This window comes from Temnothorax americanus, unplaced genomic scaffold, assembly GCF_048541705.1.
Source record: "Temnothorax americanus isolate GAGA-0224 unplaced genomic scaffold, ASM4854170v1 Scaffold3, whole genome shotgun sequence".
Taxonomy (NCBI): Eukaryota; Metazoa; Arthropoda; class Insecta; order Hymenoptera; family Formicidae; genus Temnothorax; species Temnothorax americanus.
In genome coordinates this window covers 3,121,258-3,148,959 of record NW_027509442.1, presented here as the reverse complement: position 1 = coordinate 3,148,959, position 27,702 = coordinate 3,121,258, and the positions used below count along the sequence as shown (strand labels likewise).

The window sequence follows — 27,702 nt, the reverse complement described above, 5'->3', positions numbered from 1 at the left end:
CTCGCGATTGTGGATGGCAAATATCGATATTTTTACATAAAGAATCCGATAATTCTAAAATTTCCAAGATGCTTAATTAGCTTAAGAGATTTATTAAAGTATTAGACTTTGAGTATAAAGATTCAACACATCATAATTTATTGAATCATGTATTATAAAATTTAAAGACTGCGATGCGTCAATGTAAACTAGACGAAGCTTCTTAATGACTCTCTGTCATCCTCAATTACGAGACTAATCATCCTTTTAGAATATTAGAAATAGTCTGAATACAAAAAGAGAATTCTTCTTATAATATATCCCAACCCAATATTCAAAATATTAGAAGAAATTCAATTGGAAAGTACTGGAAGTTTATAAAGAATATAATCGCATTATCGTACGAACATCTGCATTTATAGGCTTGCATTGGCCTTGATTTGATTTGTTATAGTCTCTTAAGTTCTGTTGCATAATACATTTCGCATTATAATGACAATTCATACTGAGAACACATGAATTATGATTTTCGTTAGACATGGCGTACTATTTTATTAATTTATTAGCTATTATATCGAGTAACTCTAATTAGTTCAGATGATTTAATGATAAGGAGTATAATACCTTCGCGCCGTCGAAGCGTATCGTCGCATTCTTGTATTAATATCAAAGGAAGAATCAAGAAATTTTCATATTTATCTATCTGATCTATCTCGTGTGCGTGATAAACGTAATTTAATTTAATGAGCTGACATACGGATTTTTAAACAAAGGTAAAAAATTTTTGCCGATTACCTAAGCATAAACCTTTATCCAGACAAATAACAAGTATTGCAGCACGTGCGATTTTTTTAAAATATTTCTATGACTTAATAAAAGTCGACGTCCTTGCGTCGCAACCATTCCCTTTCTCACCCGTATCGTATCGATTGGCATGCTGATAATCATGCGATACCAATATCGATCGGTGCCTATACCGGTGATAGCAAAAGCAAGCATAGTCGATTACCATACCATCCAAAATTAAAAAAAAAAAGTTAAATAATAATAGCCAATTTCGGGCAGCAATTGATTTTTCCGTAACATGCGATTAACGCAAGTACAGGGTATGGGTGATGCTGCCGCCGAATGCTCGCACGATTGACGCGTATAGGAGATTTATGGTTTAGCACGGCATAGCTCCGGGTCCAAGTATCTCGGATGATTTATGTATAATGGAATCGGTGCGCGCGATAAGTGCACACAATTATCGCCGCGCGATCGAATTGTTTTGTCTCACGAAATCATCGACTGGATTCACCGTGCATATCGCTGGAAGGTTTTGCGGATGATCGACGAATTGACGTGGGAAAATGACTCCTGGGTGGGTGAATGAGACGTGAGTGCTAAGCGAAATCGATCGGGGCGGTCGATCGCGGCCATTTCGGAGAGAGAGCGATAGGCACTTATTGTTGGTAAACGGCGCCGCGAGAAGGCAGTATAACGAGCGTGACTTACCGCTCTATTGTTCTTGTACCGTCGAACGCAGAAAAATCGTCAGAAATTAGAATAGTTACATTAGTACGACTGCGTTCGACTCAGGCTGACTCGTGTATCGTATACTCATTGCAAATTCAAATGGATACAGTGGAGCTAATAGCCCGCGCTCTGTATCGCGTTTAAAAGCTATACGTTTACCACTTTGCGAAAGTTCGCTCCTCTCAAGCAATAGCGAAGCGATTGATTTGTCACGACTACTATCTATGATATGTTATCTATGATATACATGCAAGAACGCAACAATGCAATAATTTAATAATTTGTGATATGGAAAAAATACTGAGATTATATGGATATCATAGGATTTTAAAAGGGATCTTTTAAAAAATCGGCCAAAACTTTTGTTTGTCATAGATTCTGACAAGTTTGGAGCAAGCATAACAAGATAAATAATTTTGTGATAAAATTTTAACAATCGAATCATAAATTACATTTTGTTAAAATATTAAATATTTTTAAAAATATTTTAAGTCTTTATTAGCATTTATTTCAATTCCTTACATTTTACGTGTTTTGATTGACTAAAATTTTCAAGTATTTTAATATTCTATATTAAATAAATCCGCAATTATTTTGAATTAAAGTAACGTTTTTTAAGTCTAACTTTTTAATATTGAAATTAGTTGAAAGAATATTCATTATTGTTAGGTATAAAATTCTTTGCATATCTTTTTCTGCATAAAAATATAAATTACCTGCTTCGAAGCAGTACATTGATCGGTTTGGCCGAGTACATCCTTCGTCCGGTATATCCAACTTTAGCGGCAATAGTTCCTTAAGGCCATATTCTGCAAAGACTGGATTCATTCGCAGTAATCCGCCATAGCCCGTTCGGAGTTTCCTAAAGAGCGAAATAAAGATATATGTATTAGAATTTTGAGAATACCACGTACAAACGATAATGTCAATGTGAATAGCCTGTCTTAATTAGTCTTTTAGTATTTAAATACTTTAGCAGTTTTCAGTGCTTCAATTATAATTAAATAATTATTCCATATACACTGCTATATCACATAACTGTTAGACTCTGACTCTTAATATTTCTAAAAATTTCCGGAATTATTTGACATATTAGTGCAAGTACTTTTTAGAGAAACTAGATAGACAGATGTATATAATATTTATAGACGTAAAAGACACATATATCGTGTGATGTCACGAAGGCAAAGGATTGAGTAATCGGGGGTCGTAAATCGCATTCACGCGAACATGGTAGAAAGTGCGAAGAACACGAAGGCACGTGCCCGTGTGTTGGAAAATGCAGAACAACTCAGTGCTGATTTATTGTTCTCGGTGACGTAACAGAGGCACATATTTGTAGGCGGAACGAAATCCGTTTCGCCAAATGCACGTGCATCAGGGATCCATAAAAGGTGAAAACCAACTTATCTACCCCTAGAGAATAACCGATGACTGTCTATGCTGTATTACTTTACACCGTGATAAAATAAATAAATAGGTACAGTAGATTCATTTTTTCCCTTTTGAACGCGTACACCTCGTATAATGAACGTTCATTCTATTACTTCTATTATTTCCTCTTTAAACACATTTTAATTAAAAATTTGTAATTTTTGGTGAATATGTTTCCTATTGAGACAAAACTGACCTTGAAACTCATTGATAATGCGATAAGTCATTATATAAGTATTTGAGAATAATTATTTCATATATTATTCGGAGTTTTAAAAGCATTGTTTACCTAGCAAAAGTTTCCGTGATGCCGTAAACCGTATTACCATCCAGTACGCCCGTAAGAAGATTGAAAGGCACTCGGGAACCGAGGCGGCAATCAGGTCGGACGGCGGGAAAAGCGCGAACGAAGTCCATGCATTGCACGTTGAATAACCTGTAGAAATAGTCGTCCTCCGGTATGAGGATCTCGTTGCAATAGGGATTCTTCAGGTGTGGCGGCCGGCCACAGCATTCTTCCGGATCGTTTCGGTTCAGAGGGTCTGCAAACACACGATGATAACAGAACAGATACGTAATGATAGCAGAAAGCGCGATACCGTTCTTATTATCCTATATCTACCGCATCGCGTAATCCATAGTCTGCGTACGGTGGACGTGCCGGGGAACATCAGCATTCGCGATTGAATGGAACATTAAACGAACACGTCGACTGTTTTTTCCCGACTGTCGCAATCTCACTCGTGTTGGACGAGGTATATTGACGCGCGTCGTCGATTAATTATCCTGTCCTACAGGAATACGCGTACGTGTCGGATTGCCCGTTGAGCGTACAGCCGTATTGCACATTCTAAATTATTCTTTCTTCCGAGAACAATTCGATAATTGACGTGGAGTTATTTTGGAGTGGCGCGATCACAAGTTTGCCAATGGGCTTGTCAATTCTGGTCGACACATCAGTGGCGAGTGATCCCGAGCCGAAGAGCGGCGCCCGCTCGAAAACGTCACGGACGTATGTACGCGCGTGATCAGTTTATCCGGGCAGTGATCGTTCGCGCTTTCTCTCGTATAGTTACCCTCCTTTCGATATATACGGCAAATACGTTCAACGTGGAAGGGCTTAAGAGCGACCTACGATGCGCATGTATCAAATATCTCGGTACAGTTGCTTCGACGCAACTTGAGCAATCTGTTCGCCGGCGATTATTGAAAGGCTCGCTTTCTAATTTCTATTCTAGTTGCACGATTGAATCAGCGCGGGCTTCGGTCATTACGGCATATGAGCCGTCAGAAAAACCATTTGTAGTTTTTTGATTGTTGCTTTCTCGAATCTAAAATGTTTTATACATCGCAGGTAGCTATCATGCTCATATATTGCAGTGATCTTTGTTAATTTAAGAATCATTTCTCTCTATTTATTAATTTAGACAGGATGTGTTTTGTTGAAAGAAAAACAGAAAATATTGCCCGTAGCAAATTCGTAATTGAATAAGCCTTTTTCATAGTTAATCATTCATTTATTTTTTCGGAGAATTATATGTAATCTCGTATTTGTTTTCCTATCGTTGAGTGAGATAAATTAATAGTTTTTTATTCAGTTTTTATTGATTTACACGTATTTTACGGGTAAAATATTAAACAATTATATAGACGCTTATTTATTTATTAAATAGTTAAATATATTTGTATCTAGTTAATGAGATCAATTTCGGGAAAATCTTATTATTAATTGAAATAAAAAGATCGTCTTGCGGACGTTAAAAACACTGCGGCGGAAGTATTTATTATATGAATGTCACGTCGAAAATCACGCTCTAGAATGTAATATACCTAGAGGCGTGGCGGTCAAAGTATAATCGTGGTCCATGAATTGTCCCCACGCGATCACCATAACTGTGCCGGCGTGATCGTGGTAACCTTCGTCCGGGTGCATAGTGCGTGACACGACTCGGGACAGCGGTAGATCGTGACCCGTTATGGATATCCTTGGCGCCGACAGGCCGTCCGCGAATTGAGGGCTCATCAATCTGCAAAGAGTAAAAAATAAGTACTCGCGTAGCGTATTTCGTACTGAAAAACAGAAATATCCGAGAAGCGGGAAAATCACGGTTACCTTGCGAAAGGCGACAGAGTGGCTCCCCAAGTTGGATTCTGCAAATTCGTGCAGAGGCCATCGTACCGTCGATATTTGCCCGCTCTGCATTGTACGTTGCTGAGAAATGCGGGACAAACCTCGCGGATCAGCGTCTTCGAAGTGTCGATCAACGGCAGACTCCTCTGGATCTCCTCGTAGGTCAGTCCGTATCTGGGCGCCGATGATTAGAAAGTAAAATCGAGGAAACGCGATCGCGGATCCCAAGGGGGGAAAGTTCGTTCGGGAAGAAAGAGAAAGATCGCACGCGGGCTTGTGACAGGGAGAACTTACGTTTGCGCGAGATTCGTGGTGATGTCGAGAAGCAGCTCGCCGACCGTCGCCAGGTCCTCCGGACGCCACATCTCCGACTTTGGGCTCGCGACATCTACGGACGATTACGTGTGAGCGACGGAACGCCGCGAGAAAGCCGCGCGACAAAATAAATAGCGATTACGCGCGTATACTCGACGAATCGTCCGTTATGGGTTTTATATGACCGTCGTTACGCATTTCGCGAACGACGCACTCGGCATCGTATTGATCATTGTCGACGATAAGTTATATGGACATCGCGCAATTAATTGCCGCAATGAAATTTAATATACTCACTAATGCGCTTCCTCGCCTCGACGTAAGCATGATTTACGGCGTCGTACGTGATGCAGGTTTCGGTCCCACCTGCGGTAGGGCTACGGATAACGAAAAAATGAGGATGAAAGTTGACATATGCTCGATCTTCGAGTGCGGATATTATTTACAGTCCCCCCTCTCTCCCTCTGTACCCCATCGTCTTAATTACCCAACGTTGCAGCCTATATACTTTCATGAGAAGCCGACTCGAGAGAGCCGTGCGTGAGACGTGCATGAATTCGCTTGTGCAGATCACGCGTACGTATCAAGGTAATCCGAAACTGTCTTAGACGTGCTCTCCTATAATGAATGCGAGAGAATTGACTTTCATATCCTGTTTCCGCCGTGAAATACACTGGCATTGACGCGCTGCCCGTGGCTGCGTCGAAGGTTGAGCCAGCAATTCTGCGCGTTTCTCTACGTCGACATTGGACTTTTGTCTACGCAGCTTCCGCTTTTAATTCTTTTTTCTTTATTTCGACCGTGTCAATCGCCTAAGTAATATATATTCGCAGATTAAAACCATCACCTATTATTTGTTTATTTTTTCATCAATTTTTGCTTATTCGCTTATTCTTTAAAGTTAACATAAATCTTATCTTGGAATTTTACGTGTATCTTGAGAGAGAGAGAGATGAGACATTAAATATAAAGAAATTAAGCTTGCATTAAACGATCGCAAGATAAATATGTTGCTTTGATATTTTAAGAATATTATCTTTTTTTTATTTATTATCTATACGTACATTTTTTGTGAACTCGGTATTTTCGAAATCGATGTATAATTAACGTTTACGTTAACGTTCACCGAACATAATATTTAGCATAACAGGATCTCAACTTATTTAATATTAAGACACTGACTCTCGTGAAACCGCTCGAGTTTACTGGAGTAGCTGTCTATCTAAAAATCTGATCCGAGCAGTACGAATCACTAATTGTCAAGTACTTGAGGCGCAAAATCGAGAAGGCGCAAGAGAGGCAGCTTCTCGCGTCTAATTGCAGTCGAACGTTCGTGCGCCGCAACCGCGACGTAATAATAACGAGAGCATTCTATAATGGTGTCGTGCATCGACGCACTTACCATAACTGGTCGGAGCGACGGCTACACAGCCCCGTTCCCCGTCGCCCGGTGATAAATGTGGATTGCGCCAGCCCGAGAGCCTTTTTTTCTGATACACATAAATTACATTTCAGCTCACGGCATTCGTACTTTAATATGCCACATTTAATAATTACGCGCCGCGGTCGCGGCACGCCAAGTATCCACCAGTGCTCGAAAATAGCTTGCCTCATTATACCGCTACGATCATTTCGTGCTTCGTATGCCGTCTCTGTTTCGACGGATATCGATCGGCGAGGCATTATTTTCGCACATTGTATCTGTTCCTGTTTTCTCACTTCGCGAATGATCCTTTCGAAACATTGTCAATAATCGCACTTTCGCAGCCGACAGCACGCGCTATTTCGACCTCCAGATCGGCCGTGTCGTTTCGCGGGACGCGGTGTAATTGCGTACTCGACGTCTCGTTATGTCGTGTCCCCGGGCACCTGCTTGACATTCCACGAGTGTTTCCACCTTAAAGTAGTAGCTGCGTGACATCGCTAACCGGGCGGCGTTACGACGCCACGCCGGCTACCTAAACGGTCGGTGCGGATCACGCGACTCGCCTGACTATGTTTACTCTCGATTACTGGATAACTGTCTGGCTATTAAGCTCGCTAAATATAGACAAATATTTGTGTCAAAACTCAGAATTGAATTTTAATGTATATATAATTTTATGTGCCGTGCAATATAGAAAACATTTAAAAGATCAGAATATGTCGAAATACGCATATATGTCAAATTATTAATAGAATTTCATTCTGAAATTCGAAACAAATAAATTGTGTAAAATGAGCTTTAGATCGTGATAAATTACGTGACGGTTACTACGAGTTGTATGAGGTTTTTATTAAATTTTTATTACGATAAATTAAAATTGAGCTATTTTTTTCTATTAAAATCGTATAGCACATTACTTTAAGTATTTTGACTGATTAAAATTAGAATTAATTGTTCAAAGAAACAAATAATAATGAAAATTTTATTTAATTGGTTTCAATTTTTTTGTTAACAAAAAAAAACAATAGCCTTAATAAGAAGCGTTTAGCACTATATAAACTGCACTTATGCGAACTACGTAAATAAAGATGCGGGAGATTTACATTTGTTACACATGAGATTATTAATGTCAATTTTGCCACAAGTGATTTAAGAGAACAATAAATCTGTAAAAGTTTTTTAAAGTCCTTTTAAGCTACAAGAAATTACCAAAGAGACAAAGAATTATATTCTTAATAATGTAATAAATCTATCAACGCCATTGTATTTTTGAGAAAAATTTCGATCCAAAAAAAATTGTTTCAATTGACAAATTACAGCCCGATATACAGTCAATCAAAGTCGCCGGGTTAGGCTAACCCATGTCCGTACGGAACGTAACTTTTTTATAGTCCGTACCCTGAGGGTTAAGTTTTTAACGACGCAATTATGACGAGATAACGCGATACGTGTCGTTGTATTGTTGAAGCAATCGTGGTTGTCGATAATATTCCGCGTGGAATTAAGGACGGCGATAATATATACTCGGCGTAATTCCAATTAGTTTCTCTCCTAGCGCTCAAGCGAGGCCGTTTCGGCTACCATAATCTTCGGCAATCCAAGCATTTAAAGCGATATTATCGCAACGCGGTCGCCTTGTATATATTTCATTAGCGGCGCGCCTCAAAAGGCTCAATTAGCAGCGGTAAGATTCCCGTGCATACTAGCTTATAAGTCCGTGCCGCAGTTTGTGATTTGGAATATAAGTACTGACACATTTCAGACAGATCTCGTAACTCTTTTTCAAAAATCGCAATTACTTACGATTAATTACCAGCGGTAAGAGACCAGAGGGCTAATTCTGTAATTCTTAATGACAGTTTCTTTATCGTTGTATTTGCGTTGCGCAGATATTATATATAGTAAAAAAGCTGTGCAACGTTAAGAGTTACAGAATAGGACCGCAGTGGCGCGATTCTGTAACTCGATCGTCATGCAGTATCGTTATCGTTATGTTAATTGTCGTTGCGCAGCTTTTTTACCATATAGTATACCTGCGCGGCCCTGCAGCAGCGGTATGTTCTTTTGTCGTACATTAACGAGAGCGTGCAATGAGACGAGTTAACTCGACCTCAGTTTCGGCCCCCGAATGCCATTCAAAAACTCCTCCTCTTTCTTCAATTTCCTATCCTATAAACAATTTGCAACCGCAACCGCCTTCGTAATCGCGTTTCTCCAACATCTCGGCCGCCCAGCTGAATTCGATTCTTAAGGACACTTTACGAAGGCACTCGAACGATAAACGCCACCATCTCGTCGGTTGCTTGACGTGAAGAACGGCAGTTAATCACGGGTTTCAGCATGGTTACGCGCCTGAACGCGGGGATTATTACCGCGGCTCTCCGTACGGTAAATACGATTCTCTACACGAGGCGATGAATGAAACAGCAATGCGATACGTAACGGTCACTCTCGTTGCATGACGCGTTTACGGCTCAATACCGTAAATGCCGATACCGGCCGGCAATAGTCGCTTTTAAAAGCTCGATAGAAAACGTTCGAATTTTACGATCGTCGCTAAAGCAATATAATCTGTATAGAATTATCTTACGTAGACATGCGGAACAGTCGACGTCGAATACATTTTTCGCAGTAGAATGTACGCGCGGTCACACAGTGGAACCGGTAAGGTCGCATTAAAATCCGCTGATCCTGCGGGAACAGGATGATAGTGAAAGTCCTGGCCGCGCGGCCAAAGTTCCCGCTTTCTCTAATTTTCTAGAATGCCGAGGACTCACTTTGTTATGTAAACGTATTGCACTTCCATGCAGTTATCAAATGCGATTTATAATCGTGCATTTCCTAGACATTACAATTTGTCCTATACAATAGACGTTCTATCTGATAAAACATAATTTTTATCTGCTTTTATGCTCTCATAATCGGCAGCGTGATAAAAGACAGCATTTTGCTTGAGCGATAATTGGTGACCAATAATCGCGGATAATCTTGGGTAATAATTAAGCTTATACTGATAGAAAATTTATGATTGTAAATACTCGCTACAGATGACTTGATACAACTATCTTCAATTACATTTCTTGTTAACGACAAACATTAAATACCCTAAAGAAAACAGGAGATTTTTAAAGGATTAGCATAAGTTCAGTATAATTTGATGAAAATTAATTTTTGAGTATTAAGTTTTGAGTAATTGCATAAAAATAATTTTTTTCGCTGAGATAACATTAATTGAAATAATTTAAGTAATCGTAATTTTATAGAATAATCTATGATAATAATTTTCAATTATTTACACAGTGTGTTTAAAGTTAAAAGAAAATGTTAAAGAAACTTGATATATTATCGATATAATACTCCCATCTTTTCTATCTTTATTGCAGATAGTATAAGGACTTTGAAATCCAAAAAGTGCACAAAATCTAACAACGTAGATCTATTACGAGTACTAATGTGTGCAAGAATATTTTCTTATTTTGTATTCATGCTCAATCCCGATAAAAAATTCATAAATACATTACTAATTTTGTTAATTATATAAAATATTACGTCGTATTTCTTGTATATTATCTGATACATAATTTAATTAAAATAATTAATTAAGAAACCCAAATTAATTCTTTGCGTGAGAAGCAAAACTAATATCTATAAGATATTCCGTCGATGTGGCTATTAACATAAAAATTAGTCTATACTTGGGATGAGAAAATTCACAGGCAATGATTTTACTTGCGCAAGTTTGTATCAGTCATTTGAAAGGAACAACTTCAGTTCTTGGGTTCGCGTTGGCTTTCGCTAAATTAAGATCGCTATCGTCGCGCGGACCCGTATTTCGGTCTTAATGTAGGCACTTACAACGATCCGCGAAGTAAATTATAGGTGTAGTCGTAAACGCTGGTTCTTCCACGGGCGTCCAGGATCAAGGCGCACTCCTCTCCGTTTGCATAAGAGTCGAGAGGCTGATACTGTAGTCCGTTACAGTGCGCCGTTACCAACAGCAGCAGCAATCCGATTATCGCGGATCGCGTCCGCATTATCGCGAATCTGCAACATTCCAGCATAAACGATTATCTCTCTCAAAGAGTATCATGACGCATGTGAATATAAAAGGCTGCTCGGCTGCTTGCCTTAAATCACGGTCGCGCAAGATTTGCATGGATTATTACAAATCTGATTGATTGGAGATTTATTCCTGAACGAAAAATTATTATATATTAAGTAACAAAAAATACTTTTTAATTAATCCAAAATGTTCCCTTTTCCATTCCGCATAACGCTTTATCATAAAAGTTTTATGATAATGAATATGAGCAACTAACGTAAAGTTAGCAAACGTTGTCGTATATATTGTGTCATTAAATTCAAAACGTTAATTGAATCGATTAATCACGTCTTTAGCTCCGACAGTTTCCGCATGTCTCCTGCGGAGTAAATGTTCATGTTATATACGCGGAATCTATTACATATAGTGTATATATACACGCAGTTACGTATATATATTTTTCATATATATTTTAAAAAAATAAAAAAATGTATAGTACTGGACGATGAAAGCTTATATTATACTTCTTTATTGTTAGACAAATCAGAAACATGGATAAAAAAACGAATACTAGTAAAAATATTTTTGATAAGATATTATCTTTGCCATTCTTGCCAATATATATAATCACATTTTTAAATTTTGTGCTTATATAATAATAATAATCTGAATATCAGTATTATACCGAGCCAGTAATTAGAGCATTCGCTTCGATATCCACTGGAAGGATTATTGAATACCAGATTAACGCAACTATTTGAGTTTAGCCGACTGGATTGCCTTGAGCCAGGGTGGAATTGATAAAGAGAATATGATATTGTAAAATATATCTAACACAATGGGGTATGTTTTCAACACGTAGCAGCTGTATAATACGTTATGCGCTATTAAAAATATTGTTTTAACTTTCCATTTTATGAAAACATTTCAACTAGTTGTATAGAAATATATTTCAAAATTCGATATAAAAATGTATATTATTAAATATATAAATGTATATATTTTAATACAAATTTAAACATAATAACGTAACAAAATAATAAAATTGGACGTGAACTTTTTAGTGGCTCTTTGTCAGACATAGGGACAGTGTATTGAAAAGATTTCTACAAAATTGTCAGCTCAGTGAAAGTTATAAATAACAACAGTGCAAAATTGCATCTTTTTCGGCAAAATTATTCTGTGAACATTTTTTTGCTTAATAGCTTGATCATATCTGTTACAACCGTGTGCGTTTAAAGCATAATGCATTCAGTGCATTCTCGAGCGGAGCGGAGAAACCGAGATATACAAAAGTCGAAGTTCTTCCGTAATCGCGGCGCTGTCCATTCTTTTAGCATAAGAGACGTGTCGCGAACGCCTCCAGTCCATCCGTGGAAAGCCAGTCTTACATTTTGTATTCTCACGTTTCGCGACACATTTGCATATGTAAACGTGCAATTGACATACATGCAAAATTGTGCGGCAACGAATACATTTCGTGCGTGCCGTATTCTTACTGGCTGATATGACGGATCTTACTTTTGAATTTCATAATAAGGAGGGAAAATTTTTTCCCCGCTAATTTTATTGTTCAATGAGTTTTTTATAATACATATTTAAATTCAAACCTTAAATGTGTTACTTGTTGATTATCTACGTTTGCTTTCCCCTAAGACCCGGTTTCACCAACGTCGCATAACATTTAACCGTAGCTTCGTCTCTAAGGGGACAATTGGAAAGAGATGAAGAGTGAGTTAAGCTGCGGTTAAATGTTATGCGACGTTGATGCTACCGAGCCTAAGACGTATTATCTACGGAAATTATATTTTAACGTAATAACGAAATTACGTCAAAAGGAACGAATGTATATGGAATAGGCATAGTTGGCATAGGGCTTCCACCACCTTGAACTCTTTAGCAAAACATCTATTTTAAGATTAATTATTGCCGTACATCCATGCTTCATTCACTAACGCTTGTCATGAAATTACATTACGTTGCCGTACAAATTGCTACGTTGGAAATGGCTGACAGGTATTCGCACTCGCCTTGTGTTATAGTTTGCCGACGATGAAAGTACCTCTCGTCGTTTCACATAATGATTAGATAAGACTCGATCGATTTAAAGCTATTTGGATTCTCTTCTGTTTTCTTAGTTTTCTGATCATTTCGAGCATCTCGCATGCGACTCACGGATGCAACGCAACCCGATAAACCGGTTCTTACATATTCGGTAACCTTAGACTATAACGATTAATCAATCGCCTTTAATGGAAATTACTTGCACTTTGGTGACTTGTAATTGACTGATAATTTGTCGACATGCGTTCTTTATTTAATGTAGCTTGCATTTATAGTAGAAATCATTTTCCATGTTTGCTATAATTTATAATGATTTATAATTTATACGAATGAAGATAGTTCCTGTGTTTATCTGTCTATTTGCTCTCACAATGTTTTAAAACATAATATATATATTATTCCAATTTCTGTTTTAATTGAATATAGAGTTAATATTTAATTCTAAAGTCTTAATTTACGCATAATACACATATTTGTCATTCTGATGATTATTTTCTAAAAAAAAAAGAAGAGAAAAAATGCATGAGTGCTTTACGTAGCCACGTTTATATTTTATAAAAAGATATATTTAATGCAAATTAACGATTTGCTCTTTTCACGGTATTAAATAAATATCTTGTGAAATATATCAGAAGATTGGAGAAATTTGTTTTTCGTGATCATTGAATGGATCATGGTTCATTAACTAAGTAGCATGTCAATTTATTGTTGATTGTCTTCTTGCGGAAACGTCAATCTTACCCGGATGAATTACATGACATCAGATTGATATTCCGCGTACGTAATCGCGTGAAATTCAATCGGAGAGCGTGCGAAACAGTGGTCAGGAAGCGTACGAAAAGTGAAAATTCGTTAAAAAATTAGCCACAAAATATCGCAAGAGAATTGTTCCCTGTTGTTGCGTAATATTCTTTACTCGTTGATAGAATAGAGGTGTTCATCTAAAGATGTTACATCTATATCATATATATGTTTAAAAAATGAACTATATGCAACACATTTTATTACGTTTTATTACATTGCATGTAGCATTTACATTGCAAATGACTTTTATTTTACAAACAAAGACATATTAATGATTTCTTTTATGACAAACGGATTGCAATTAAATTTAACCTATATATGTCTCACATGGACCTGAGAAAATTATATACATCACGACTGTTGAACTTAATATACTTTTAAATCAGTTTATGAATATTATGAAGCCATGGCATTATTACTTCTATTCTATATACATAGCAATATTCCAGTTTCCAATCGTTAGTTGGAATATAAGACTGTAATTATCTGAGTATAAACATATTACAAATGAATTTAAATTAAATTATTGTAGAAATGATTGAATATTTATTCTTGCATTGAATATTTGCTTGATTGAATATTTATAAATTGCATAAGATATGAATTTTGTATGTTCATGATACAATGCAAGAATGAATATGAAATTTCTGATGATGATAAGCAATAGCGTGTTGATTACTAAAGAATCCAACGGTGCGTTATTGGCTAAGTTAACAAAGTGGGAATTATCCCAAACAGCGTATCGGAAGATTATAATGAAAGCTTTCGTTATGCGCAAATCGACTATCATCGTTGCGCCGACTACGTCATCGTTGCCGCGGCTTGTATCACGGTTAGATACAATAATTGCCATTAAGTAGGCGGACAGTGATCGACCGTTTCTCAAGAGTTTGCAAATCCTTACATACGTATAAACGCGTATCCTATTTGACAATTAAAAACTCGAATGATTTACTAGCTCGGTGAAAGGATTCGAAAGTGGGTAAAAGTAACGCGATGCTTGCAGAAGGACGAGTCTAGATTACGGGGGGCATTTGTCTGCAGATCTTTATATTTCGTCGCGCGCTAAGCTCCATCTGATCGCTCATTTGTCATCTCGAGCGTGACAACGCGTTTTCTTTAAAGAATAAATCGTGTAAAATCATGACTTCTGAAACAAAATCTCCCGGATTAATCGAAATGGACCGAAATAAAGCACCGATTGCTTTCTCGGTGCGTCTTGCGCGGGATTCTCCTTTCACCTTTCGCAGCACTTGCACCCGGCACTGTGCCCGCGCGTTGATGATGTATAGACACGAAAAGAGTCACGTGCATTTCCTACAAGACATCGCCCCCATTTGTACGCTCCGGTTCTCATAATTACTCGCAACTATTTTTCCGAGCTATTCGTCTTTCTCAAGAAGCCTCAAACTTTTCTTTCTCACGTTCAAGAAGTTCGCGAGAGATTGGGAAATCTGATAAGCAACGATAGCAATGATCTATCAATTTATGCAAGCGCCGCGAACGTTTTAATTTTGGTAAGAGTAAAGATACAATCTTGAGATAATTAAAAAATTTATTATATATACACATATAAAAATATGTGAGACATTTAATATTCTTTTAACTTTTGATCTCTATCTAAAATAGAGTTGAAGAAAAGCTCATTTCTATTGGGATTAAAAGTATGTATATTTTAGTATTGTCTAACAGTATCGGTTTATAGCATGTAAATACAAAAGAAAAAATTGAGAAAAATTAGTCACGCTTAACTTCGACAGTGTAACTTTCATATCCTTGACCCACTTGTTTCAAAAACAGTAAAGTAAAACACATGTGATTATTATACACATGTGAAATTAAATGTAGATATACACGTGAAAGGTATTTTATAATTTTCATTCGATACAGGAAACTAATATATTATGTGTTGCGTTTTATATGAAGTATAACAGTATATTGTGTACCCCCCTCTCGTGTCATTTATGACCAAACGTAGATAGTAAAACTTTAAAAAGTAAATTGATCTTTCCTTTCTGCTTTCTCGCAATACGAGATCCGCTATCTGTGCCTACAATTTTTAACACAAATCAATTTTTATTAACAATATCAAATGTGTGCTGAAATATTCGACAAATGGATGGTCTTTTCAGATTCTAATTAATTTTAATTATAACTTGTTATTACTAAGAACCGATAAATTGTCATCTGCAATCTTTTTCCTATTGTGAAATCACGAAAAATGTACATAAAAATATTTTCTGTCCTATCTTGACAACAACTTCTTGGCGCGCGTGATACGCGTCGATCGCTTAGAATTCCTCCGCAAAATTCCTCGATTCGTGATTTCGTCGCACTCACCCGTTGTGCATTCTTCCACCACGCGCTCCACGTTGTTAATGAATCACGGCGATCGAGGATCGAGCGACGACAAGGTTGTCGTCGAGGGTGGTAATTGTCAATTTGCACGATCCCCGATGCACTCTTTCGACACACGCGACACGCGATGTTGGAGAATGGAAATCAAACGACGAGCAGTCGAAGAACGATACCGGCAATGTTTCCGTCGACGAATGCCTTTGCGCGCGTTCGAGAGATCAAAGTAATCACCACCGCACGTGCCTGCTCTTCGACCGTCTGTCGAATCGTGTTCGTGCAACGACCAGCCACTTCTCTACTTGCCGGATATAATCCAGCTTGCGGTCGATCACCACCGGCGCGATCTTGCTCCTGGGTGGTTGCTTTTAGAACGACTCGCACTGATCGACTACCTTAATGTGGTACTCGCGATCGTGTCCTGCCTTCCTGCCGCATAGTTCTTTATGAAAGCGCAGAGTGTGCACCGTCCGGGTGGTGGAAAGCTCCCTAAAAGCGCGGTGCTGACTCGTAGAAAGGAAACGAGAAGGGAGAAGAAGCCGGGGAGGGAGAGTTGAGAGGAGACGAGAGAGGTGGAGGAAAGTTATTTTATCTTACGTTATGTACCCGCCAGGTGAGCGAGAAGGAACCACGAGGAGTTAGCGGCGGACGTGATGAAGAAGGAGGTGGCGGAGGAGGTGTAGCTCCCGTCCATGTCTTACTTTCCTTTCTCTAAACGAGCCGCAACGGCTGCTGCCCTCGATTCGAGACATCGATTGTGTCCCGCCGGTCTCCGAAATACGCGCCGCCGAAAGTCCCGCTCGCTGTGTCCGACAATGAATGATTTCTTTCTTCGTTACCTTTCGATTACACTTTCGAGGAGAACCGACGACGCCGTGGACGCAGGATCGTTCCAGCTACATATACGACGTCGCTCGAAGATCTTGCAGAGAATCGCTAATTGTGGGGTAGCGCGCGAGCTTGCGAAAAATAAGCCTCATAAACTCCATTATTCGAAAAAAAAAATGTTACGAGATTATTATCCTGTTTTTGAAGTATTCGACAATATAGTTCTCTTCGGGCTTAAACGTGCGAATTATAGTTCGTCCGTTGCTATCATCCTTTACTTCATTTGCATACAAATCAGCTTGCGTAACTTTCGGGCGAAGTAGTTCGAAACACTTCAGCTTACATGAATGCGGATTGCAGCATTCTTTGTGGCACATTAAGTGCCTTTAAATAAAATGACGGTGGGGCTTGTAACAGCCCCTAACGTCACATAGATTAGATTTGTTTTCTTGTAACACCCGCTGGTTTCTTGAGGTCATAGGCTACTGTCATTCACGCCTGGCTTAACAGTCTATTCACCCTCAGTTCTCTGAGTTCAAGAAATATTTGGTCCGGGGATTTATATCTTTTGCAAGCTAGTGTTGAACAGCGACATGAAATATGTACGCTGTCTTTTTCCTCCCCGCATAACAGGCATTTTCTTTGTTCAGTTAACTTCAAATTATATAAATGAGTCCTATATAAATGGGCTAGATAGCTTGTTAAAATCATGATCTCGATCCTTAGCGTTTTCTTGTTCGTTGTCAGAAGTTCGTTTGTTCTACTTGGTAAGAGATGTCTCATCATTAACTTGCATTGTTGGCAACCACCCACTGGCCTCCCAGCTTCTCTTTTGCCTGACAAAGGAGACATTACAGTCCGATCATCCGGGTCTGTTGGTTTCGATCTTAGTTAGTCTGTCCTTTTCATTATTGAAAATTCTCTGGTAATATATTCCTTTTACAGTAGTAAAATTATAAACGAAGATACGCAATATATAATCTTGACGTTCAACCAGACTTTACACTTGTTATGCAAGTTATCCGCAGTCTTATTATATAAATTATGAAAGTCATACTAGATATAATCTTTTACTATACTATAATTGATTGCATAATTGATTTATGTATACGTGTCAGGAGCCTGAGCAAAAGATCGGTAATTTGCGAGATTTCGTTTACATGGCATCACGTGATAATTAGCTTCCATACTGCTTCATTTCTTTTGATAATTTCAGACGTGATCATTTGGTTAATAATGTTCGGTTGTCAGCTTGTGGCCAGCACGGTATAATAACGCAATACGGTTGAGAAAGCGCATTGTGTATTTCGCCTGGCCGTGAAATCAGCTTTGTTCTGCGATGGTTAATCGACTTTTTTCGGACTGTGATGGAGAGAATTAAAATACCGCAAGAAATCGTGATATTGCAATAAATGAGATGGCAGACGAATTTACGTCATTCGCAGTTGTTTAATTGTACGCTTTGCGTTTTCATTGCCGATGAATATTGAAAGAAGAATCTAATCAATCAGATGCTACAAAATATATTTATTTAGAAATGTTGATTACAAGTATACAAACAATTGCTCATAATCAAAAATCCTTTCTAAAAAAAGGCATGTTAAAACGATACTCGCATCTCTCGAAGTCTTCTCGAAAGTCTCGAATTGCTTTGTTGGCTCTTTTCCGCGATGCTGATTGATTCTGCTGCTGCGCTAACTTCGTGAGCGGCTGTCATAGCATATTTTGACAGTTGTGTGTAATATTAAAGCTAAATAGCGCGCGCGAAGCGCGCGTCTGTGATGTCTAGTATTATTATTAAAATATGACTTTGTTTATTTTTATATTAAAAACAATGTTTTATGATGTTTTTAAGCGACTATATATAATTGTTTAATTGTTTTGCTATCTTTCTCTGAATTATTTAGATTAGCAAGTCATATTATAGCATATAGCAAAACAGAAATTGTAGGACATTTAAAATTGAGGAGTACTTGAATTTAACATTAAATAATATAAATAACGCACGTAAAATTATTCGGAAAATTTATCATTTATTATTATTTCTTTATGTTACATTTTACAAAATGCCTATAAATTCAAAATATAATCGATCTGTTTTTTATCAGCCTTTCACTTTCCTTTTCAATCTGAAAGTTTTGCCATAGTATATGGAGCACATTCCGGGACGATAGTACTTACGAAAGAGAGATGTTTAGAACGTATCGCTCGGGGCGACATATCTATCTTCATAATGAAGAGACTTCGTATATGTATGCGGCTATAAGTATATCCTTCATTGTGAAAAAAAATAATAAAATTAATACATGAGATGATCAATTTATGATATTTTCTAGCGTGTATTACGAAATCCGTCTTCTATTTGAAACTGCGAACAAGTTAAAAAAAAATAACTGCGTTTCCGGATTGCGATAAATTACGATTAAATTTATTCTCCTGTCGTTCACTTGGTTTAGTAATAGCATAATAAGCGAAGTGAAAAGATCCATTTTAAAATGGACATCCCATACCGTAGTGCAAAACTGGTCAATTAAGCTTCCACGATAAATTGTACAGTGTACAAGGGCCCAATCGTATATAATTGAGTCTTGAATCGATAAGAATTGAATTGTCTTAATGGTGCATGAGAAAATTGAGCGGGTAGCTCCAGTTTTCCTTTCCCGATCGTTTAATATCTCGTTTCTGCGACCTCGCGAATAAATAATTCAACCAGAACGTTAACTAGTGTCCTGTCGATTGCACATATACGCGCAAATAAATGCCAATAAATAAGCCCTAATAAACAAGAGCTCGATCGAATATATCCCGCAGTGAATATCTCTTAGAAAACGATGCTCTGAAAAAAAGTTAAAACTGCTTAATCTAATTGCAATTGCAACTCTACGTACCAAAAGTTTTTAATTTTCAATATTATTACTCAATTCTCTCTGTCAACATCTTTAATTGAAAGAAGGACTGTCGTAAGTCTCATGAAATCTCTCTCTTCTGATTTTTTATAATTTCCTGTCTTTCGCACATGATAATTTTCCTATTATCCTACACGTATAAATAGACGTCGCGTGCCAGTTTCACGATTATTCAATTCAAGCCGTTCAAATAAATATGTACTTCGCGTGTGATTATCCGGATCGCTGTGGAAAAAACTAATCCGTAATTGCCACGTTCTAACCGCTAGGTTGAGAGGCCGTAGATAGAAAAACGGACATATATACCTAATATGAATATGCATGTTTGCGCTCACGCGACGAAATTTTACAAGCGCGCCACAAGCAGATTTATACGCTCCTTTAACGGGATGAAGAGAACAATTAAACGGTTGACGCAACCGTTGTGTTCCCGCGGCTAATAAGCGAGAGCCGCGACCGATCGGACACCTTTTGAGAGAGAGAATTTACGCGGTACGTTGACTCCTCTCGCGCGCGCGAATAATGTATGGATGTGGAACGAGACGTAAAGTTTGACGTGCCGCCTTTAGTTCGACAGACTTGTTTTTACGTAACGTCGCGGTCGCGTTGGGCATTTTTGTCGATATACACCGAGGTCTGGCGAAAATGTCAGATTCTCCGGCGAACGCGCCGGCCGTGCTCGAATAACCGTGGAAAATAGAGTAAAAAAGGCCTGTGACAAAATCGCACAGTTCAAGGATACAAGAAAATGAATTTATTGCAAGTCGCCTATATCTTCCGCAAGAATATATAACCCGCATATTTATTTAGAAATATATTATATAAAAATTCTATTTTGATCGCAACATCCGAGAGACGTATATATAGTTCGATTTCTGTGCACGATTTAAAGAAAAGCGAAATACAAATGTACAAATTGAAATTAAAATAATTGCTTAATTTTAACGCAAAACCAAATGTCTTTTTTATTTTATTCGATGCTTTACTTTATTTTACGTGTGATCTGGTTATTCCAAATATTACAAATTACAACGAAGTATTTAAGTAAAAATGTATTGGGATATTTAGTGCGATCCGCGCATGTTACATCAGTGACTTCAAAATGTATCACATCTTCTACAATGGCTCTGTTTCCCATATCTTTGAATTGAGAGTGAAGCTTATCCTCCTTACTGTATTATCCTTTTTGATGATTACAATGAAAACAAATTGAGACCGCATCATCATAATTATCAAAGAAATTCAAGCACTTGACGTATGCATTTTCGATTGAGTTGTTGTGCGTGCGTGGTCGGTAATTTTAAATGACAGAAAGCTACACTTTATTAAACACCCGACGTGCGCGAGAATTTGCATGATCACAGGGTGACGAGGTGTTTTCGGGTGGCCTCGCCTTTTCTTCGTTGCAGATGTCATATTGGATTTCGATCTCTTTGATTTCGAAATTCGTGAAACATAATATGAAGCTGTATACAATGTAGCAGAGTAAAATTTGCCGGTAATGAATCGCCGTGTTCTGATTTATATTAAAAACCATATATAAACAATTATTTATTTTCGCAATCTAAGGGATTTTTACATTAAAAAAAAGCGAATGGAAAAAATGTTAGTAAAATTAACGAGTAATGAATAAAATTGGTATAAGTATATAATATATATATTTAATTACATAAGAAGTATATATTTTAAATTATATTATTATATATTGTGATGTACACCTCTTATATGTAATATTGAGATATATTTTCCTAAGAAGATTTCTCAAGAAATAGATCAACGGGTAAGCGACGTACTTAGTTTGTTGGCAGATAAACAAATTCTTTCGATAGTTTTCGTAAATAATAATGTATATGTTTTCTTATATATATTTTTTTTTTCTTGCATATAGTAAGAACTTTAGGGAGAAAATATTTGCGGTAGTATCACTTGAATTTGCTTGAAATGTCACTGCCATCTTCTCTGAGGGCAATCAAAAAGAAAATACTTTCTCCGTTCCGTTGGAAAGCATCAGGCAAACGGTTTCAGATATCACGAGGTCATTGCGGGAAGAACTATCACTGTAAAGTTAACATTTTAGATTTCGTGTCACGCATTATTTTGCACGAGTTCAAATATCTCCAAGCTCGTAAGAAAAGAGTTTATTGGTACGCGAATTCACACAATTAATATAAATTAATTAATAATAAATATTAGGAAAAACTATTATGAAAAATATAATCTTTTTTTTTCAAACTAGGCAAACTTTTAATGGCGGATTTATTTTTGAATTTTCGCTAAATTTGTGATGCCCGCATATACAAATATAAATCTCGATTATAATAGTTTAATATTGTTTCCAGACCGACGCTTGCCTATGTAAATATATATCGCGCAGTTTCGCGAGGGAACAACGGATATGCGATTACGTTAAATCGGTATTACAATAATCTTCGAAGATCGTGCGAAGTAACACATCACGGATAGGATGTTTTATTACTATCTCGTTGCACATAATCGCGCTTATTTCTACATTGATCGCGGAGCGCCACTCGTGATTCCTCACAGGCGAAACGAAATTGCTTCGAACACACGATGCAACTTCACTGTCGTGTTACAGCAACTTTAGATACCCGGCACGAACGCCAGGCGTTCTTCTGGCTGGTATTGGCAATTTTCTGGCCGACATTTTTACGGTTTCGTACGTGGGTAATAAGGTATCGTTACTGATACTGATGACACATGAATGAGACGCGGTTTGCCTTCGTTGAACCCGACGTCACTCATCATTTCGTAATGGGTTATCGCACCTTCACGTCTTCGTCATTGAAGCTGCATTGCTTCATGTCATCGAAAAAGCAGTTTGAGCTTGTAATGCTTTAATGCAATGACGCAACAGGTCCTGATTGAACGTTTCTTTGCGGGCCACTCCTTCGCGGTTTTTCATGTAACAAATATTTATTTTTTTACATATTTTCGGAAACATAAATGACAAGAATATATATATTTAATCAAACCTTTAATTTAAAAGTGCTTGCTATTATCAAGTGTGTGCTTGCTAGTATCATAATAGATGAAGAAAATCATACATGTATGAGAGTATTAATCACTACAAATTTTTGCAATTTATAACAATTAGGGAACTATTTCTTTGGATATCTATAGAATTAAATCAAACGATTAAGGAGCAGGAATAAAAATGTTTATGTGAATGTGCTTACACAAAAACATGCAACATATTGGATATTTATTAGGTAATGTGCTTTCTTGAAGAATTGATTTCTCGACCGATACGAATAGGATATCGTAAATGAATAGAAAGATATGAAAAAAAATTTCCTTTCATTATTGAGATATTGTTCCATTGGACTGTAGTATCTGCGCCACATTTCGAATCCGGATCATTGACTATACTCTGTTACAATAATTATCTGAGCGTATCCGTTCGCAAAAACTCACTATATGAAGCGATGGGAGAAATGAAATGATTATTTATACAAACGTACAATGCCTAATAGAACGAAGCAGAAAATTTGTGCAACAAAGAGGGCTGTTACAAATGGCACTACCTTAAACGATGTTCACGTCACAGAAAACGATCGAATGATAAATCATCCATCATTGAGTATAATGTTATTGTCGCTTGAGGCCATATTTCGCTGATTTGATCAATTGATTCGAAACGAGGGAGTCGAAAGTTTCACTATATGTATATATGTGCATGGTCTTCTGCACGCACGAAGTTCGTTATTTTTATGGAGATAAAAAAGTGCAAACGTATATAACCGAATATAAACTAACAAAGCATTATATAAAGTGTTTATTTGAAAAGTACAAGTCTTCAATCTGGAGAGTTTAGTTAAAACGAATAGGCACCGCATCAATTTGTACGAGGTTCTTAAGAAGAAAAAAATATTTTGCTCTGCATTTGGTTCTTTGACTAAATATTTAAACGTATAATATTTTGATTCTGTATATATAAGTTTCAAATTAACTACGAAATATAAAAAAGAAGATTAAATATTTGTAGCCATTATTTGTGACATAACGTCAAATTACATTTTCATGATACTTTATAGTAATTTAATTATTGCTCGATCGTAATAACTATTATCGTAAAAAAATATTGCCATAAAAAAATGAGAGATTTATGGAAGCAAATTATTCCTCGATGAGAGAAATTATTTTAAAATATTTTTCCAATATTTTCGTTTATGCTTGAGGATATTTATTTTTACTTAAGCCCATTACAAGATATCATGCTTGGCCATCGTGTATCGCGTCATCTTTTTCCCAAGCCCGTCGAACTTAATCACGTGTAATTCGTCTTTCGACAGGGGGCCAACTTACTGGCGAAATGTATATATCCTTGGTACCAGTCAAGGCGGCGCCGGAAATTCTCCCCTGAGATTTTTTTTTAAACAGGTTTGACCGGTGTCCGCATTATCGTTGCGTACGTTTGCGTGAACGGTAATATGTTTGGCGGTGAGAACACTTGAATCCGGGACAATGATATAACGCAAGTGTGCACAATGATCGAAGTGGCAGATTGTTGAAAGCGATATCAAAATATCACACACTTGAGGCTAATCGAAATTTGATTTTCAAATATTATTGCATTCGTCGTTGGGGTAAAATAAAATAAAACGTATCTCTATATTTCAAAGACACACACACATATTTGTCAATTTACCACTTCATTAACTTGAATAGAAAAGTTTATCTAGAAACAAGAAAAACCGATGATAAAAAATACACATACTTTGTTGTTTACTTCTTATACACTTTTATAGAACTATTTTTATAATAAGTTATTCTATTTTATAAGGTTTCTCATAAAGCATATATAAAGCTTCTCAAAGCTCTTTTTTTAAATAGAAAATAATTTATAAACACCTTATAAGTTTATTATAGAAATTTATATAAAAACAAAAATGATTATGAATTTATAAATATAGATATTATCTTTTAAACGCATTATGTATTCCGTATAAGTGCTTTTTAGAGTAAACTTTCAAATATCATCTTCCACGAATTTCTTATTTTCATTTTGACTATAAAATATAAAACGAATTAGCACATTGGTTTTAATATGATGGCATTAATAGTTTCAAGTATTAATAAAAAATGATTAAAAACTCGTATATACGTAGCACGAGTCTCTCTACGGATATTCTAATTATAACAGAGCTACGTTCTTACACAAATAAATAGCGCTCGTGCGCGCATAGGTGCGTGTATAGCTGAACGAATCTTATGCACGAGCGAGCACCGCATTTGCATACATTTAGCGCGTTTAGGTCATTACAATATGATCGCCTGGAATATTCAATGCTGTAATTCAGGTAAACATGAATGTAATAGGTAATAATATGATATAAGAGATTATACGAGTTCTACTTTTAATACGTGATACAAGAGAAAGTTTTAAGACAGGCGCTAAATATTTTAATCTCAGTATCGATATCTGATGTGATCTGATAATCGTCAAGAAACTGACGTCGTTGATATATTTCTCATTTATAAACTAGCGTCACGCGTCCGAGATGCGTATATATCATTTTGCAAAACTCTCTCTCTCTCACGATGACTTCAATTGAATTGAATAATATATAAATAGATATTCGCAGGCATTGAGAGGACGCAATTTATAACGAATACTGACGACATACGCATGCCCTGAATGACATAATACATCAAAGAAAACTTTATGGTATCATTTTTAGCGTAACCGTAAAGTTGTATTGCAAACATGTCAGCAAATATTTTAAGCTAAAGCGTTACGTGCATTCGCACGTGTTAAGTTCTCATGCTTATTGGTCATTAAACCGCGCTACAATTACAGAAGATGCGGGAGCGCAATTAAGATGTTATCGCAAATATAAAACGATGCCGCTTGACAAAAAGTGACGGATTTAATTTACGGTGAAATTTGCTTGCTCTCTCGGAGCTCTCTCATCCGCTAAAATTAACTCCAACGATTATGCTATCCAAATGACAGCTATCACGTTCAGTGAGAGCGTTCTGTATCTGTTTTAAACCAGTATGTAATAGGTTATTTAATTAAAAGAATAATACAGTAATAATATAATAATACAATTCAACACACACCTCATTCTTTTTCATATATATATATATGAAATAAATATAATTTCAATATAGTTTTTACGTTTCCAAGAATAAATAATGGAAGAAGTTACAAAATATTGAATAATGTAATTCGTGCATATCTTGTGCAAAACTGTTTTAATTTAATAAGAAAATATAAATCTGCGATATTCCAATATTTTCTGAATCATAAATTTTTTAATTTTTTGTTAATATAAATATACTTTTAAAAACTTTTAGAAAAATGTAAATTTATTTTGGATCTGGGAGGTACGTATTTAACGTATGGTTTTTTTCGCGAATTACAAGCTAATTTGCGAGTTACAAATTACTTTAGGTTTATATCAGTGATAAAAATGCTAATGTAGAGTACTTTCATTGAAACACGTCAGTCGTATATGAAAAGACAATCTGTCATGTAATGTGCGTGCGCTATTTTTATATGAAATACGCCTACCTGTTGCAAAATCGTATTGTTACAACATCGAAATTCGATCACTTGCGTGCCGAATGGCCCACGGGGATCCAAGATATCATGAAGAAGCAACGTACTTATCCGAGGGCGGAGTAAGTGCGGAGAGGGTGAAAACCTCTTGGCATTCCCCGCGATTGCGGAATAACAATTCTCCCCTTCCACGAGATCCCTCGCCTTGTTTTCGTGACTCCGGATTCTGCGTGTTTCTCCTCCAAAGCCGGATCATTGCAAATTCAGACGCAATCGTAATTGAGAATCGTTAGAATCTTGCGATGTTATGCGCTGTGATCTTACGGCATCTCATCTTTTCGCGGCTTTTAATTTATTACCGAATGCTTTAATGGCCGTTATAAAACGCACGTTATTTAGCACGTTATTAACGCACATTATATTCTTGCGATAACAGTAAAAGATCTATGACATAATGTTTAGATATATATAAGTATTCGTAAGTTTACGAAACTTAAAAAAAATAAAATTATTATTATTATGCTCTATATAAAACTTTGCTAACGATAACTCAGCGTGATATACTAAAATATTAAAACATATAATGTTATTTTAGTTTTGCATAATTATTCATAAGTAATTTCCTATCTTGAGAAAGAAATTTGACATATATAAGAACAAGAAAAAATTTTATGGTGATTAATATTATTTAGAGAGGATACTTTAGTTTAAATAATATTTTTATTTTTTGTACAATTATAATTATAATTTCTTTTCATAAAATGCGTAACCTTCGCCTCAGTGAAATAACTTTAAAGGAAGTAACAATTACAGAAATAAAAAGAAAGATTTCCTTATTATAATTTTCTACGGTCACGAAAGGAATGGAAGCATAACGAAGCGAGGATCCAGCCGCAAAGATAATTTAACGTCTTATTATCGTCATTTCTTACATCCCTCTGCTTCATAAAGATGTTAGTATTAAATATGCCAGCAATATGTTACACGTATGAAAACGTATGGTTTCACATATGAAAACCAGTTGCAAGTTAATGTAAGATCTTAATTCTTTCAGTCTCTTTGGTGGCAAACCTTATAGTAATACTACCAAAAAATATTGAAATATATTTAATAAAAAATTCATTATTTAAAAAACTCTTTTATTCTGTTCTGTAATATTATTAATAATTTCTCTTTTTTAATGATATCTAAGTGTACAGTTATTATTTTTTTTTTTAATAATATTCTTAATTTTATATTTTTATATTAAAACAGTTATTTAACTTTCTAAAGTTGATAAGTCATTTTTTTTATAAAAGAAGACCGGTTTATCTACCGAATCAAGCTTTTTAATTTATTATATTGCTTGGATTTACGATGCTTAATTGTTGC

The 27,702-nt window shown here is 36.4% G+C and overlaps 1 protein-coding gene across 5 annotated transcripts in view; it reads right to left on the bottom strand.

Annotated features, from left to right (window-relative positions):
• The window catches only part of Cysu (peroxidase homolog), a 138,178-nt gene that overhangs the window by 9,324 nt on the left and 101,152 nt on the right, over window positions 1–27,702 (bottom strand). For 2 of the 5 annotated variants that reach the window (XM_077412097.1, XM_077412098.1), the window contains exons 2-8: window positions 10,659–10,847; window positions 5,675–5,754; window positions 5,357–5,450; window positions 5,045–5,236; window positions 4,762–4,958; window positions 3,221–3,473; window positions 2,214–2,359 (exon numbers count right to left, since the gene is read on the bottom strand). In XM_077412097.1, the coding sequence (XP_077268223.1) occupies window positions 2,214–2,359; window positions 3,221–3,473; window positions 4,762–4,958; window positions 5,045–5,236; window positions 5,357–5,450; window positions 5,675–5,754; window positions 10,659–10,837 (1,141 nt within the window). In that variant the 5' untranslated portion in view covers window positions 10,838–10,847. Of the gene's footprint in view, window positions 1–2,213; window positions 2,360–3,220; window positions 3,474–4,761; window positions 4,959–5,044; window positions 5,237–5,356; window positions 5,451–5,674; window positions 5,755–10,658; window positions 10,848–11,035; window positions 11,068–16,053; window positions 16,509–27,702 lie in introns of those variants that run through there. The other 3 variants (XM_077412100.1, XM_077412095.1, XM_077412099.1) reach the window with 3 other exon arrangements.